At 45.6% G+C, this 18,326-nt stretch overlaps 1 protein-coding gene across 5 annotated transcripts in view; it reads right to left on the reverse strand.

Moving 5' to 3' along the window:
* Positions 1-2,149: 2,149 nt before the first annotated feature.
* FGD5 (FYVE, RhoGEF and PH domain containing 5) overlaps positions 2,150-18,326 on the reverse strand; it is a 210,243-nt gene continuing 194,066 nt past the window's right edge. For 2 of the 5 annotated variants that reach the window (XM_088450251.1, XM_088450248.1), the window contains exons 16-21: positions 17,009-17,146; positions 16,668-16,770; positions 16,343-16,476; positions 11,053-11,181; positions 9,914-10,068; positions 2,150-3,265 (exon numbers count right to left, since the gene is read on the reverse strand). In XM_088450251.1, the coding sequence (XP_088306377.1) occupies positions 3,229-3,265; positions 9,914-10,068; positions 11,053-11,181; positions 16,343-16,476; positions 16,668-16,770; positions 17,009-17,146 (696 nt within the window). In that variant the 3' untranslated portion in view covers positions 2,150-3,228. Of the gene's footprint in view, positions 3,266-9,913; positions 10,069-11,052; positions 11,182-16,342; positions 16,477-16,667; positions 16,771-17,008; positions 17,147-17,213; positions 17,238-18,326 lie in introns of those variants that run through there. The other 3 variants (XM_088450249.1, XM_088450250.1, XM_088450252.1) reach the window with 3 other exon arrangements.

The following is an 18,326-nucleotide window of genomic DNA, read 5'->3' on the forward strand; positions in this document are numbered from 1 at the left end:
TTCTTATTTTTATCACTAAGTAATGGCTTTTTTCTGGCCACTCTTCTATAAAGCCCAGCTCTATGGAGTGTACGGCTTATTGTGATCACATGCATAGATACACCAGTCTCTGCTGTGGAACTCTGCAGCTCCTTCAGGGTTACCTTTGGTCTCTGTGCTGCCTCTCTGATTAATGCCCTCCTTGCCCGGTCTGTGAGTTTTGGTGGGCGGCCCTCTCTTGTCAGGTTTGTGGTGGTACCATGTTCTCTCCATTTGATGATGATGGATTTGATGGTGCTCTGGGGGATCATCAAAGATTTGGATATTTTTTTATAACCCAACCCAGAATTGTACTTCTCAACAACTTTGTCCCTGACTTGTTTGGAGAGCTCCTTGGTCCTCATGGTGTGAGGCCTCTTGCTTAGTGGTGTTGCAGCCTCTGGGGTCTTTCAGAAAAGATGCGTTTATACTGACGGATCATGTGACACTTAGATGTCACACAGGGGGGCTTCATTTCACTAATTATGTGACTTCTGAAGGTAATTGGTTGCACCAGAACTTTTGAGGGGCTTCATAGCAAAGGGGGTGATTACATAGGCACATGCCAATTTTGGAATTTTATTTATAAAGATTCTTATATATATATAAAAAAATTTTTTTCCTCATTTCACCTCACCAAATTAGACTATTTTGTGCAGATCCATCACATAAAATTCAGATTAAAAAAATAAATTACAGGCTGTGAGGCAACAAAATATGAAAAATGCAAAGGGGGGTGAATACTTTTGCAAAGCACTGTATATGTGTGATCCCTCTCTCCCTCGGTGACAACCCAAAAAAAAGGACCAATGAATAATCCTCTTTAGATTCAAAGAAATCAATCACAGGGGTGCACTCACCAGTCTTTCAAAAAGCTTTTAATCCATCTTATGCATATGGGTACATGCAGTATAGCATCAATGTTTCGGTCCTATGCTTGGACCTTTGTCAAGATCTTGACAAAGGTGCAAGCATAGGACCGAAACGTTGATGCTATACTGCATGTACCCATATGCATAAGATGGATTAAAAGCTTTTTGGAAGACTGGTGAGTGCACCCCTGTGATTTATATATATATATATATATATATATATATATATATATGGAATATATCTTCATAATCCCTACTTTTGCGGACACATTACGTATATATTATATGTAAGTAATTCTATGGGGCATATTCAATTGGGCGCAATGTTTAGCGAGATTAAAAACCTCGCGCCCAATTTTGGAATACCGCGGGTATGCACACTCCCGATACCTGCGGTATCCAATAAAAAAAGAAAGTGGTCGCGCCGCGTAAGAAAAAAAATCTTCTGCACTTACCTGCCCTGGGGTCTCCGCAGCTCCCGGTGGCCTCCCCTCTATCTTCTCACTGCGAGGGGGCTGGTAGGAGGCTACAGGTGCTGGTGGGAGGGGCAAGGGCTGCTGGGAGATGTAGTTGTCCCAGTGCCCATTCCGTGGGGGGGCACACAGACACTGTGGGGCCACAGACACACAACACTGAACCCTGCAGCAGAGAACCCGGCTTCCGACGCTTGATGCAGAAGACAGCGCTTCAGAAGGTAAGTAATTAAGGACTAATTAAGCAAATTAGAAACTTTCAATTGCATAAGTCGTCTTCAGGGGGGGTGCCGTCAGGGTCCCATGGCAAGTCCCAGTGATATCCCCCCCCCCCCCCCCCCAAAAAAAGAAAAAGATTTTGGAAAAAAATCACACTTGCTCTGGAGCTGCGGGAAAAAAAACCTCCCGAGGCTCTAAATTTAAAAAAAACCTCGCACCTAATTGATTAGCAAAATCCCGCTCCTCCAGGAAAAACCTTGCAGGTGCGGGATTTTTGCTATTCACGCACCCAATTGAATATGCCCCTATATGTAGTATGCACCACTGTGACCCATCCACGGTATTTTTATATGACCTCAGTACACAAGTGTAACAAGTTCAAATACCAGTGCAAGTGATAAATCTAGAGCTGGCCTGCATCTGTGTTTTTCCAGGGGTGTCCCTTTGTTTTTTTTGTACATTATCCAAAACCAAAATAAAATCTCAGTCATCTTATTTCTAGAACACACAAATGTACAACTTCTGTATAATGACAACACTGTTAAACATATTTATTTATACACATAATTATTACAGATTCTCATTAAGAGGTGAACCTGGCTGTTCATTTTTTTACTTTTAAATAGGTCGGATAGAACCAACGTGTATGTTTAAGGCTTTTTGTCTCATATACAATTACAAGTTCTCTGTAAACAAATGCCATTTCCAAATAGCGAATACTGAGCATAGGGTGCTGCGATGTACATATTACTTGTCAATGGCGTCGGAGGACCAAGGGGCTCTGCAGGTTTGCGGCAACTGTAATCGGTGAGGTTTCAGTGTTCTACAGCAGCGAGCCGGCAACGCGAGGCGGCCCACCAGCAATGGCGGAGCTGCCAGTTGTAGCACAGGAACAGAAGTGGAGGACCGCCACGGTTACCAGCTCTAGTGTTCAATAACGCCAACCCGCGCTAAGCCCTTGAGAATACAGTATAAAAGCTAGATGGAAAAAAAAGATGAGGTTCATTTGTTCTATGTTGATTTATTTTTTGTTTTATTCATCACTAGAGGTTAATCAGTTTCCTGAAAGGGGAACTCCAGCCTCAAACAATACTATCCTCCGGGCAAATTTTATTGGCCCTTGGATACGACAGATGATCTGTGTACATACTATTGTACGGTAGCCAGTGCGCAAGCCTCTTGTACCCAAGGCAACAAAAGTTGGTTCACCCAGACCTTAGAATTCTCCGAAGGCAAAGTTCCCTAAATCATCACACACAGTCACCTCTCCATTTATTTTACTAGATAGATATGTATATATGTGGCTGACATATGACAAATATTATAAATTACCTGCTAAATTAGTCATTAGAACATTGTAAACAGGATTATATTTGGGACAAGATCGTCTCTTTATGTAAAACTGAACCTTTCACCGTAGAAAATAAAAAGTTGTAGCTGCAAGTTCCATTCTGTATAACATGTTCCACCGGCCGATGTATAAAACAAAATGACTTCCGGTAAAAGAGCGAGGTGAAGAGATGGAGCCCTCAACCTGCGCCACCGACTGCTCCTCTGTTCCTGCAAATAGTTCCGAGGTTCAGGGGGTAGAAAATTTACATTCTGCTATTGTTCATTGGGTGAGTGGTTTCTGTGATTGGCAAATGCTATAATACTGAGGCTGCTTTTATGGCTTCAACCCACCTGCAAAAGACAAGGGAGGAAGAGGTGACATTTACGTACAGTTAGATTCTGTCACGTGCTGAATATTCTCTTATATTCAAATTGTGCAAAAAAAAAAAAAAAAGTTTCTATTTTTTTTTTTTAGGATTTGTCGTAGTGACTTGTAAATCTAAATGTTAAACTTCTATCCATATGTTAACATAAAATACATTTATTGTTGTCTGTTTACAGACCTCCCCAACATCATAATGCACTTTAAATGGCATTAGTTCCTTCCGACAGCGGTTGGCGGGCTGCATTCCGTAGCACCAACCGTGAGGTGTGATTGGCCGTGAGCTGCTCATTTAACCCCTTCTCTCCCACCTATCCCTGTCAAGATCGGACTTTGGGCCTGATTCAGAGCTGGACGCAATTAGCGCTCGCTCGTCCAGAAAATAGGGGTGGCTATTCAAATCAACCGTTCGCTCTTTGCGGTTTGTTCACGCCTCTAGGTCTGAACGAGTGAACAAAACTTGTGGTAGTTTTTTGAAAAAATACGCCCCCTGGCCGCTCACATCCTACGTCATGTCCGCTATTTATTAGATTAATCGCGTACATCGACCAGGGTATGAACTGCTCGCTATTCTTGGAGTTGGTGTTTCCTACCACAATCTTGCGAGCAGTTCTGGCTATAAAATAACCCAGTGACGTGGTCGATGACGCTGCTATATTAATTATGCACACCCATAAAACGCCCGTTTTGACCTTTAAGCACGCCTGCGTTCGGATCTCCACTCCCCGTTTTCAAGCACCTCCCCCTGTTACCACCCACATACGCCTCCTCCTGTCACTCAAATTATCAGGCATTCGCTATTTTGCGAGCACATGAATTTCGACCACACTGACTGGTTCGCACATGCGTATAACGATCCGTACGCATGCGCAGTTGGGCAAACATCGCTCGGAGCAAACGAGCGGCCGCTGATGAGCGGCTCTGAATCAGGCCCTTTGTGTTTGGGGGAGGGGGGGAGGGGTGTACAGTCCTTATAACAATGATCTTGACTCTATCAATGGGAAATGCGGCAGAGAGGAACGCAGCAGGAAGAAGGGATAGCGGGTACCATCAAATAACGAATGCAGAGGGGAATGAATGATAATGAAATGGCGGATTATAGTGAAAGACACAGAAGCAGCGAATGAAGCAGGAAACATAGAACAAAAACTCTGTAACTTAGGACGCATTCTGCATGGAACAGAACAGGCGCAAATCCTGCTATGGACACTGTAGGGATTGTTGATCCCAATGCCGGCCTGCCCTGTTATACACTAATTGGTAGCGTCCCGGAATATCAGCAAGCACCATTTCCTGAGTATTACTCTGTACTCGCTCTCTAGGTACAAGCTCCAGGATTATTAATCACAATATCTGCTCGTGTCGCTACAGCAACAGCCGTTTAATCTGCAGGTCAGAAAAAAGCGCTGCAGAATCGCGTGTGCGACTCTGATGCTTTTCTAACCCGCAAATTGCACTGTTGTCAATGGCTACAACAGATAAAATACCTAAAAGTTCTATGTGCACCGGGCTCTGTAAGAATCTACTGCCATCAGCTAATAAGGTATCTGGATGATAGGTCTACAATAAAAAGTAGACAGTCAATAGGTTGACCAACACGCAGAATGTCATCAGTTAATCGGTTGGGATATTAGGTTTACAGGTAATTGGTTGACAGTGACTTAGGTCAACAGGGTTAAAAGGTCGACATTCAAATGGTCGACACATTGTTTTTTATGATTGTTAGGTTTAGGCTAAAATAACAAAAAAAATAATGTGTTCACCTTGTAACCCTGTCGACCAAATACCTGTTTACCTAATGTCCCTGTCGACCTTCGGGTGCTGACCTATTGACCTTTTTACAGTAGACTTATACATCCACACCCAGCTTATACAGCTCTCAGGGGACTGATTGCACATATGAAAGGTACTATATCTTAGGCCAGGTACACATGTAAATGACGGGCAAACTTGCCGATGGTCGGGACGAATTCCCTTCGCTCCGAACCATCCAAGATTGCCCGTACACACTATGCGATTTAATGAACGATGGAACATTACCTCGTTCCGTCCTCCATTAAACTGCACAGCACCGCACACGCTATCGTCTGATTGGCCGTGCAGACCTGCCAACCAGAAAATCACAATTTGTTGTTCCGATACGGCAAATCGTGCCAATATCGTTCTAATGTGTAGCTGGCCTTAGAATCGATCAATTGTTGGGACAGTTTATACTCCCTAAATAATAATACACTTTTTTTTCCCAGTGAGGGGCTTATCCAGAGATGTGCTTTTATACTAGGCCAATCCTGGGATGTTATGGAAAGTGAAATCTTATAAAAATATACATATTTGAAATAGTTCAGCATATATTTACACGGCTTTATACTTAGTAAGTAGGAGAATTCCCTCCCCCCCCTGCAATAACCTGGCAACCACAGTCACGGGACACAGAGAGGACACAATCTTTCCAGTCTGTGTGTTTACAGCCAGGACATAATCATCTAATCCTCACCGAGTGCTAAAAAAAAATATGACTCCGCCAGATGAGTGTACAAGTAAGTGCATCCTTACTGCTTCCATATTGGCAAAGAAGGTTATATTAGAGCCAAGTGCCACTTTACAATGTGATACCCGGGAAGTGATATTACCACCGCTAGCTATATCAGAGCAGAGCCTTTGCCAGTTATGTCTGGAACACTCAGGTTTGTGTTAGCATCAGGCCAAGGACATAAGACATCTGCAGCCGTCTCCCAGAAGCCATTTCCTGCTGTTCTTCAGGCTGGAAAAGGTTACGAGGACATTGCAGGCACAATTTTGATGGACAAAAGTGAGAAAGGTGATCTACAACTTCAGAACAATGAAAACTGGGCCTGATTCAGAGCGGGAGGCTCTTTCAGAGCGCTCGCTCTGAATCAGTGCCCGCCTATTGTATTTTTAGAGCGGCCTCCTGGCCGCTCGCATAGCTGTGGGTGACCACCCACAGCTAGTGCGAGCGGCCAGGATGATGGTCGCGATGGTCAAGACCATCGCGACCATCGGACTTGCGACGAGACCCTTGTGGTAGGGTCTCGTTGCCGCAAGTCCCAGTGGACTTCTTGCTCTTACAGAGCAAGAAGTCCACCACTGACATCACTTGTGATGTCAGTGGGGCCGGCCCCAGACGGTAGGCGTTCCCATGGGCCTCCGTCTGGGCAGCTACGCCCCCGGCCTGCCCACTAAAGGGGGCGTGCTGTCACTCAACATCGACAGCACGCCCCCTTTGTAGTGAGACCCGGAGCGACGGCTTGCCCGTCGCTATCCGGGTCTTGCGCATGCGCACAACGGAGCCGCCTCCGTCGTGCGCATGCGCACTGGGCCAACATCGACCCGCTTGCGAGCGGGTCTGAATCAGGCCCACTGTTCTCTCTCATCCGGAGGTGTACGTCAATAAGACCAGAGCATTCGGCATGATACACGGAGAAAACACAAAGACCCCAAAAGCTACATTCAGAAAGCGACAGGCTCCACTTGAAGGGGCATATTTATCACAATCCGCATTTTTAATGTGCATGTGATAAATATTTTTTGCGTAAATTCGCGAAGTGAAAACTAACATTTTCACGCAAATTTACTAACAATCTTGCCAGGAAATGGGCTCCGATAAGCGCCCGTCCGGACGCAGAGCTGGAAGCCGTGTGATAGCGAAACGCTATCACACTGCTTGCTGGATCGGGCGCACACTGTCACCAGGGGGTGATGGAGTCTCTGTAAAAATTAGCAAATCTGCAGCCCATAGTCTACTATTGAATAGCGCCATCTGGAGATGGCGTTATCCTATCGGGGGGAAGCTTGGCAAATATGACAGCATCGCATCCCGCATAAAAACGAATGGGGGTTGCTGATGCTGCCGGAAGTGGGGGGACCACAGCAGATCAGCAGATGTTGGAGGTTTATGCTGTGCTCCCTTCCTTGGTACATTCTGCGGTTACTTAAAATTCGCGGGTATCCCCTGCAAACTGCTGTTTTCTGGGAATATTCCGCAAATATTATTTGATAAATAGGCCTCTAAGTGTTCACGACGCCATCAGCATTATGCACACTTGCCAACTTTTGCAAAGCCCCTTCCGGGACTCTCCCCGAGGGGAGCAGGCCGCTATGCCGGAAGTGATAGGGGAAGGTAACGCTGTGATTGTCTCTATATTGCCCCGCCCACTGCAGCTCAAAGCAGGGAATTGCTAAGCCCTGGACCACCCACTTTACTCGCAAAGTGGTCAGCATGCATGAGACTGGCCCAGCCTCTCAGGAGGATGGGAGAGTCCCTGTAATTCAGGACTCTATCCCACACATTCTAGGGTAGTTGGTAAGTAAGCAGATACATGTTAAATGGAAGGGTAGGAGAAAGTGCCCCTTCACTAAACTACATAAAAAAAAAACTGTCTTAGATTTGCAAAGATACATCCGAAACAGCATCTGCAATAATGTCCTCTACATAGGCCCAGACTAAAGTGGTGTAGTTTGGTTTTAGTGCATCAGCTACGGTGAGAACCAAAACATCACCACAAGGACTGCATACCAGCCATCAAGCATGGTGGTGCGTGGGTGACAATTTGGGATTGTTTTGTTGCCGCAGGACCTGAGCACCAATAACTTCCAGAGGAAAATTTTAGGTCATGTGTCCAAAAAACGCAATTTGGCTGAAATGAAATAATGCTACAGGACAATGGGCCTGATTCCGCAAGAATCGCTATTGCGATCGCACACAGGTCCTGATTCAGAGGCGCTCGCTATTTGCGAGCGCTCGCTCTGAATCAGGGCGGATTTGGTGCTAAACTCGCAATTTTTCACAACTCTCCAATGTAATAGGCTGTCTGTTCACTAAAACTCGCATTTTTCAGAGTTACTAAAACTCTCCATTCTCAAACTCGCATCCAGATGTTTTCACATTGAAAACAATCAACTCGCCCAGTGTAATAGAGTGTCTGTTTCAGACTCGCAAAAAAAAGATTACCAAAAGTCCCCAAATAATAGACCTGCTTCAGGCTAGCGAGTACATCCTGAGCAGGTCAGATTAACGCAGAAACATGCACATATCCATGAGGTTAATCTTGTGGTTACATCACTGATACAATGTCGCGACCCCCGGCCTGGACTGACTAGCGGTCAGGGATAATGCTTTGGCCGGGGATTATCCCCCCGCTAGAAAGAGTTCGGTGCTGGTTCTGGAATTTTCAGGGGACCCCTACTCGTTTTGTCCCCTGATTTTCCAGAACCAGCTCAACAAAGCCCTGTGCTGGTTCTTAATATACAGGGGCCCCCTACGCATTTTGGCCCCTGTATTTTTTGAACCAGAACAGGCTTTATAAAGCCCGGGGCTGGTTATACTTTTGGGGAGGGGGTGCACGTACACAAACAGAAGCCATCACGGATCTCACTGATCTGTGATGGCATCTCTAAAACTCGCATTAAAAGGTGTCAGTTTACATAGTCCTAAACTCGCAAATGCAGTAGCCTCGAGCTGAAAAGTTCGCAGGCTATTGAATTTGCGAGTATCAGTACAAACTCGCATTTTTTAAAAGTGCAAGAAAGTGCGAGTTTGTACTGTTACTAAAGCTGACACCCTATTACATTTGGCCCCATGTGTGATGTCAGTTGGGCCGCCCACAAACTGCAGGAGTTCCTTCGCGAACGCCTCCGTTTGTGCAGCCCCCCGACCCACCTACAAGTGAAGTTCTCACTAGCTCCGGGGCTCGCACGTGCGCACTGCCTGAACATCGACCAGGCTGCGAGCGCTATGCGATGATCGTAATCGCAATGCCATATGTAGCCTAACATATGGACGCCCCCCTTTACCTTACACACATCTGTAATGCTTAACAAGACTGCGAAACCATCGGTAACATCGCAGCCTCACGCACACTTGCACAAGGTCTGACCTTACTCAGGAATTGCTAACCTCATCGCACGCAGTGACAGCCCAAGCTGCATATGGCATCGCAGTGGCTAATTTATGCACACCCCTGTAACGGCGTTCAAACGCACTGGCACGCCTGCGTTTTGTTGACCCCCCCCCCTCTCCTCCCGTCACCACACCCAACTGTACTTCCTGTCAATCGTTCAGTGATGGGTCTGCGTAGTCACTGCCATCGCCGTCCTGATCATCATGCGCACATTGCCATTCGTATGCATGTGCAGAACGCAAACAATCGACCGATTGCGTGCGTAATCGCAATAGCGATCCTTGCTGAATCAGACCCCATGACCTTAAAAAACAGTATTTTTATTTAGAACGGCTGAAAACAAAACCGATCAAGGTATTTTAATGGCCAAGTTAAAATACGAAGTGATAGACTTACGATATAGAAAATAATCGCTTCAAGATCATGCTGCTAGCGGTGCTTCTACAAACTACTGAATGGCCGGCTGTATCTGTCACGCAGCGCTTCCTCACGTTGGCTTATTTTATGAAAAGATTATGAGTAGATTCTGTTATGTGTTGTACATAAGATTATATTTAGCACAATTTAGGACTTGGTGGGGACTGGATGATTTGGTAATTTTGTCCTGAATTTTTTTGCCATGACTACACTTCAGCTTAATAAGCAGGGGTTGCGACAGCAGCGGACATTAGAGAGCCGAGCGGATGGAGAGAGGTGTACCTGATGGCGGAATCGGTATCGGCTGCTTTGAAGCTATAAAACAAGGTTTGCTTGTGGTAAAGCTGAAACACTGTGCCTAGTTTGGGGTTCTCGTCCCAGTTCTCAGGCACAATGCGGAAACCTAATAAGGGTAAACTTTCTGTGGCAATTTTGTCCTAGAAAGGATAAAGAAAAAAATATATATGAATAAATCTGGACTCTTAACATTTAAACTATCAATTTGCCAAACTCTTACCGGGGGCTCCGGCAGACCGGTCACACCATCTCTCATACAACAAGGCAGATGTCAGCCAACAAAACCAAACAATGGATAAAACTGGCACAAACCACAACCACAAAGCATGAAATATAATGTCCCAAAAAAAAAGGGGGAATGAAACAGTTCCGCCAGCAACTTTAATTTATCATATATGCCCCGTGGCAACTTTTTCTAGATACATTGGCTTCCTTTTGTGTGTTTCAGAAACGCCTTTATGTCATCTGGGCAGAGTATTTACTTTTATCTCCCTTGCATAGGACACAGAACTTTTGGTGGTATAATAGCATCTATTACGCAGAGCTGAGCTGTGTCATATCCAAGTGCCATTGACTGAAACCACTCGTTGAAAAAAATGATTTGCTTTTTGAAGACATCGAATGGACAGAATTGTTTCTGTTTTGATCCCCTCGGGTATGACACGGCTCTTGCTCTGTACCTTGGATATGATTGTAAACCTGAACCTGTTATTGTGTATCCAACGATGAATACTTAGGGGTATATTTACTAAGGTGCGGGTTTTTAGAGGTGGTTTTGTTGCCCATAGCAACCAATCAGATTCTAGCTATTATCTTCTAGAAGGTGCTAGATAAATGATAAGTAGAATCTGATTGGTTGCTATGGGCAACAAAACCACTTCTAAAAACCCACACCTTAGTAAATATACCCCTTAGTTGAGGTTTAAAAACAAACAAAAGGAAGCAAGAATGCGTTTAGTAAAAGCTGCAGGAGGGCGCGCACAGAACAAATAAGATAAAAGTAGTCCGGCCCCTTTACTGGTAGTTGTTTTAGTCAGATGGGTAAATCGGCTAACTTTCACCAAACTGAATATATTATTCCAAGATGGAGAATAGCTTTGTTGGGGAGCCGGTAGCGCACTCACCTCACACGTAGTATATGTGTAGAGCACTTTGCCTTTAATGACGAACCAGCGTTTCTTCCAGTATTTTTTCCCTTTTTTGCACCGATGTAAATAACCACTAATTGAGGCACTTTCACCAGATGCTGCGGCCTGCGGGGAAACAGACACTGAGGGACGGTCTCATCTCGGGGTAAATATCTGCTTTATGTCTTATCACAAAACCATTCACCACATTTCTTTCATATTAAGTTACTGAAAGAGGTGCGGAAACTGAGGGTCTGATTCAGAGATGGCCGCTAACGGCCCTACTGCTGCAGCTGCGAATTTGTACAAAGGGGCTGGGCTAAAATATGCAAATGTCCCAGCCGCCGGGATTTGTATTGAGACGCTCACCGGCAGCTTCGCAAATCCAAGCGACTGCAAACAGTGACCCAGCATCGGTCAAAGATCAGTCGATAAATCGGCCTTTTCAGTAACCCTATAGTCACGGAGAATGGCCGCAGGAACTGAGATGCCGGAGACATTTTTAATGTGTACAAGATCGCAGTTACAGGCACACACGCCCAGAAAACAGCCGGGACACGCCTGCGTTTAAGTTGCCACCTCCCCATTGCCGCCCACACACGGTCCCTGCCTGTCAATCGTTATGCAAATAAATCATCGCTGCAAGCGACAACGGTAATGAAACTTGACGCATGTGCAGATCACAGATAATCACTCAATTGCGTAAACATTGGCGTCACGCCCATCTCTGAATCAGACCCTAAGAGCGACCTCCAAAAGATGAAGTAGAAAAATTACAAAAAAAACAGCACTGATATAAATCATCACTGCAAGCGACTACGGTAATGAAACTCGACACATGTGCAGATCACAGATAATCACTCAATTGCGTAAACATTGGCGTCACGCCCATCTTTGAATCAGACCTTAAGAGCGAACTCCAAAAGATAAAGTGGAAAAATAACAACTTAAACAATACTAATGAAAGTTAGGCACGCCCAGATAGACACATCTGTTCTAAGATTACATTATTAGGTGGGGTATCCACCTTCAGACAACTTTAATGTACTGCTTAGTATATCCCCTCCCCTCGGGTACCTCTTTTACACCGCAGCTAAAACCCAGGTTACTGCCGAGTTAACACGGGTTGCTGCTCAGTGGCAATAGGGGTAACCTGGGTCCAGTGATTCCAACCCAGGTGGCGATCACTATATCCTGGGTCCAGCCTGCGGTGTGAATGGGTTTCAAGCCACAGTGACACGGCTTGAAACCCTTGTTCAGTGACCTGGACTGCACCCGAGGTTTTAGGGTGAAAGGTTGTTAGTAAATCCTCTCATGAATCCTTTACTATATATATATATATATCTTTATCTTTCTGTGTTTTTTTTTTACATTTATATCCAGCCTCTGGGCATCACTGTAGCAGTATGGTATGATATGATATGTCGACACTATAATGTGCATGCCGACAGTCAAAATGTCAACATAAAATTTTTCACTATTTAAACCTAACCTTTAACCTAAACATAACGTGTCCACGTTTTGACCATGTAAACATTTATGTACGTCGGCATGTTACATGTCGACATAATGCCCAGGACAGCATTCTGACCAGATAACTGGCAGCACAGTTTATTTAATTCAGGAGCCCCAATAAGGAAGTGTCCAATCTGGGCTTAGGAAAACTTTTCCAACTGTGGTGGAACTACAAGTCCCAGTTTGCCCTGCCAGCTCTTGGCAGGCTGACTATCTTTACAGAGCCGAAGACCGACTACCTCTGCCTAAATCACTGTAGTATACACATTATTAGGTGACTGTAGATATACTCTCTTCTCCACAAGCACAATTTAGCGCGCGTTGCGGAATGCAATACCTCTTATGAGATCATGTGGCATATGGCGTGTAATTACTTATTGCCCTAGCGTACTATTAGATATACGGTCCTAGTGTGGTGCTTTGAATATGCTAATTTGGCGATGTCTTATTACCATGTGCTTAACATAAATATTAACCTGCCGCCCCCTGCTGGGCAGACCAGTGTACCAGCTGTGTTTCTAGGTTGAAGCAACCTCTATTTAGAAGGAACATGAATTTATCTATTGTCAGTAGCCTTTGTTTTTATTAATAGACTTTATATTCAGACGCGCACAACAGCCTGGTACAGTTATAAATCAGAGTGTTCCTGACAGACACAGGAACCTTAAATATGTGTTTGCTGACATATTCCTAGGGGTGGGATGCATTTAGTACACACTGGTCTATGCATTCTCTGTGTGCAGGCTATGGCCCTCATTCAGAGCCGCTCGTAAGCGGCAGTACGCTCGTTCCGAGCGATGTTCGCACATCTGCGCATGCGTACAGTTTTTAATACGCATGCGCGAACCAGTCAGTGCGGCCGAAAATCGTTTGTTCGCTATATAGCGAATGCCTGCTATTTTGAGTGACAGAATGAGGCGTATGTGGGTGGTAACAGGGGAAGGTGCTTGAAAACGGGGAGTGGAGATCAGAACGCAGGCGTGCTTAAATGTCAAAGCGGGCGTTTTATGGGTGTGCATAATTAAAACAGCCACGTCATTGACCACGTCACTTGGTTTTTTTTACTCTGAACTGCTCGCAAAATAGCGGTTGAAAAAACCAGCCACAAGAATAGCGAGCAGTTCATACGCTGTTCGATGTACTCGATTAATCAAATAAATAGCGGACATGACGTATGATGCGAGCGGCCAGGGGGCGTTTTTATCAAATAAACGAGCGTATGTTTTGCTCGCTCGTTCAGACATGGAGGCGGCAACAGACCGCAAAGAGCGTACGGTTCATTTGAATAGCCACCCCCTTTTTCTGAACGAGCGAGCGCTAATTGCGTCCGGTTCTGAATGAGGGCCTATGTGCAAATGTAAGGGATCGTGACTGCCTCCTATCTGCCCATTCTGTCATTTGCACCTAGATCTCTGGCTGATTAAAGACCACAACCCCTGACAACATCAGATTTATCCTCGGCCCCTAGCTCACAACCCAGTGACGGAGACTGGGGGGACAGGGGGCCTGGTTCAGCAAGGATCGCTATTCCGCTTATACGCACACAGCGCAATTGCTAATATCAGCGGTGATATGTAAATGTTTGCATTCGCAATGCAATCGCAGCCTGACATAAAGACGCCCACTTCCCCTGACTCACTTCCATATACTTTGGCAACAAAGCAAAACAATCAGTAACATCGAGTAACATCGGACCCATACGCACAGGTAAGGCAGGTCAGACCTCACTCAGGAATTGCTGACATCAGCGCACGCTATGAGGCCTCAGGCTGCGTATGGTATCACAGTGGCTAATTTATGCACACTCCTGCAATGGGACTGCATAAATTGAGACGCACTGGCACGCCTGTGTTGTCCCGACCACCCCCCCCCCCCCCCCGTCACCACCCACAAACGTCACTTCCTGTCAATCACTCTGCCATGGGTCTGCGTAGCCTCTGTGATCGCAGTCCCAATCGCAGCGACTGGTTCGCACACGTGCACTGCGATGCGTACGCATGCGCCGTGTGAATTATTTGGCCGATTGCGTGCGTTTAAGCAACTGCGTTCCTTGCTGAATCAGGCCCAGAGACAAAAACAATGGCATTCTAGTGGATAGGTAGCAGGAATACCTTCCAATAGAACACTTTATGCTGATCTCACCAGGCCACGCCCAGAGAGCCACCTAATCATGCCCACAAAGGGGAGTGGCTATCAGGCTCTTCCCATTTTTATGCAGATATTGACAGATAGCTGATGGGTATGCTAAGCGCGTTCACGAAGACCTTTATTGAAGCTATTTAATGTCTATGTCTTAGAGATTCAACTCTACATATTTACATTACAGAACTACGAAAAGAACATAAGCAACCTATAATGCACAGTACATCCGGAAAATAAACGGGCACTTGTATTAAAACCCCATGTCTGAGGTCCGAGCTTCTTATTACAGAGAAATGAGCCACGTGTCCCATCTTCTATCAGCGTGAGCAGCGATTTTGTGGACTGAAGCAAAATGAGAATGCAGCCTCAATTCACCGGGAACATGGTGCCTCACACCTCAGTGATGTCACTAGTTCCTACTCACAAAACGTACTGGATATTAATAGAGCGAGGTAGATAATGTCTGCCTCTTCTGTGACCAAGCTGCAGATACTTGTTTTTATAATATGTAACAGTGGATGACTTTTTTGTTTGTTTCTTTGATTTCATTTCCTCCATTAATAAGAGAAAAACACATTTTGCAGCATTAAAAATTGAAGATATACGGAGACAGCTAATTTCCTGCACAAACTCCACTTAGCGCATTTACCATTCCAATGCCTCCACTTTTATGATGCTTTAACAGTGATTTATTTTTACCTCAACGGTTTCTCATTAGTGTAATAGCCAGAATCCGGGGCTGATTCCGGCACTGACGGTTTATAATCATCTGTATTTATTCATCATACATAACATATTTGTTTCATCAGGCACAGAAATAAGCAGCTGGAGGATTAGGGAGGGGGGGCCTTTGCTAACGTACCGCCCAGGGCCCAAGACACTTGTAGTCTACCACTGCCATTCGCGCTGTACTGCGATTATGCGCCCGATTCTGAAACGGACCCATCTGCGGCAGCTTTTCCCGTACCGCTGTGGCAGCCCGCTTAATAGTTTATACTAATAGGAAAATCCGCCTGTGTATAGCACAAAATCGGTGCGGCTGTACATGGGAGCCTGTCCCGCCCATTGTTCTTCCGTCTGAAGCCATTATAATTAGAATCGGGAGTTATACCCGCCCTACGCCGAGTTATACTGGCCCTACCACCCATTTCACGGAAAATGTTTTCCGCCGACGGACGCATCGATCTGTACACCCTATCGATTTATGTCCGTGTGCGGATACCTGGTGCGGTACATGCGCAGAGGCCAATCTCTTTTTTTGGCGCATTATGCTAATACCTGCCAGACATGTGCGCGACTGAGAATCAGCCGCTACATGTCGCCCTCTGAAGCGCTATAGAATCTAAAATATACCCCATTGTCTTTTCCACTGTAACCCAGAAGATTCTGGTAATCGCGCTCCTCTATATCCTCCGTTATATGCTATCATTATGTTACGGTCCGTCCCACCCCATGGAACAGTGACATGTCATTATATATGTCCAACAGGGGGATACGCTCATCCCTGCTTCACCGGAGGGCGGAGGCTACAAGCTGATCACAGACTGTACACGTTAGTGAGACCATGAAGTCTTGTGTTGAGAATTTGCACACTCAGTCCTTGCCTTGTGTCAGACAGCCTTGTCCCTACCTCCATCAGAGCCGATGGCACTTTCTTGTGTCTCTTAAAGGAAGACGGGTGAATGCTTTGAAGCATGGATGAAAATGCGCTGGTGGTCGACCTTGGCAACTGTGGTGAGGAATTCATGTTCGCTGACGCGAGCTCTAGTGAAGCAGATGAACAGAGCAGAGATTACACAGAGGAACTTTAAATAAAAAAATCCCAGAAATGTAAATCTATGTTCTTATGGCATAAAAAATATTAGCAGTCCTGCAATAGTTACGGCCTGCCACTAGGTGGAGCTGTATCACTAGTAATAGGAATTGTGTTAGATTTTGTTGGGGGTCACACTCACCTCTTTTCCGTAGCTCAACAAAGCATCCATTGCAAACTTTAGATGGACGATCTTTCAGGTACTTCAACGGGTATTTGTTTCTCGAACAACTGCGACAAACAATCTGTCAAAACAGGGAAGTATTTACATAAAATCTGCTGCATATTTTATATATGTTTAAATATTTCCAGCATGAGCCTTGTGAATAGGGGCTGATATCTTGTATGGGCTGTATTTGATTTAACACAGAGTAAAACCACTAAATAAACTGCAGTTTGCATTTAGTTACAGCACACTGATAATCTCTGAATGTAATCCTGCATTGTAAAATAATGACCCGCACCAGGATGCCCCAAGCTCACCTTGCCGCACGCATGGCAGTGATGACGCCTCAGTGTCAGTGTGAAGTCGCTGCCGCAGTTCATACACATCATGGCGTGAGACGTGTGTGCCACGCTGGGTGGTCTCTCGCCCAAGCACATTCCCAGTCTCTCCCTAAGCTGAGAGAGAGGAAACCGTTATTCCAAGTGCCGATGTCTCTGGTTCATAGCAATGATACAGCATGTGCTCAGTCTAACCCCCATCCATTGCCTATAAAGGGAAATTAACTGTTTTATTTACAGCATCTGCTCTTCCAGATTTTCTCAGACATGTTTCAAACAAGACCTGTTTCCTATTCCAACACCTGCCACTAGATGGCGCTATTACATAAGCTTAGCTTTCTTTTTGTGAATAATTCAAATTCAAGAGGCAATCACATAATAAATCAAAGTTCTGGGAACGTCCACTATAAACTACTACAAATATCGTATTTTCCTTTTTGTACTATGTTTTTCTAATTTCTCATTACCAACCACCTATTTTCCAGTGAATGCTGTTATACAGAGAGGTATAAGCACATGGGGCTCACAATCTCTAATTTAGGGTGTACATTATTACTTCCCAGCATAGCATCAACTGTAAGCATGGCCCATGGAGAAACACCAGCATACTGTACCTCCCAACTGTCCCTACTGAAGAAGGACAGCCCTGATGATTTGGCTCTGTCCCACTGTCCTGATCGGGTTAGAAGGTAGGGAGGTATACATGTATAGCAGTCGGTGCACGTGGCACTGAAGGTGCGCTTCTAGGAGAGGGGGCAGTTCCAGGAGAGTTGTCAAGTATGCACTGAGGCATGAGGTATTTCATGCCTCGTGCCTCAGTGATGTCACTAGTTCTTAGTGAATCAATAGACTTATTATTGCTTCAGTCTTCAATATGGCGGCCTCCGCCCCACTGCAGTTACCCCCGGAAGGCTCAATGGGCCTGATTCAAGGCGGACGCTGCTGCATCCGCTCATGCGTCTGTTGCCAAAGTCGCTCCAGCGATAACTAGTATTAGCCCTTCCCCTGGTGTAGATGAGACGCCCACTTTCAGCGTCTCTGCACAATGTAACACCGCCGGGGACTCTCGACGTGACACCATCGCATGAACCATCGCCACATGCACCAGCCCTTTGGCAAGTGCAGGTTTTCTGCCTAACTATGGCCTCTGTGGCAGCGGCTGTGCGCTTGGGAAAGCAGCCGCTCTTACAGACACGCCCACGTCACTCCCATAACGCCACCGCAATCACCGCCCAGGAACGGCCGCCACTTTTCCTCCCCATTTCTGATACCATCTGCGCTGAACGCAACATCGCCC

This window comes from Taudactylus pleione, unplaced genomic scaffold, assembly GCF_031769625.1.
Source record: "Taudactylus pleione unplaced genomic scaffold, aTauple2 ptg000512l, whole genome shotgun sequence".
In the NCBI taxonomy this organism is placed as follows: domain Eukaryota; kingdom Metazoa; phylum Chordata; class Amphibia; order Anura; family Myobatrachidae; genus Taudactylus; species Taudactylus pleione.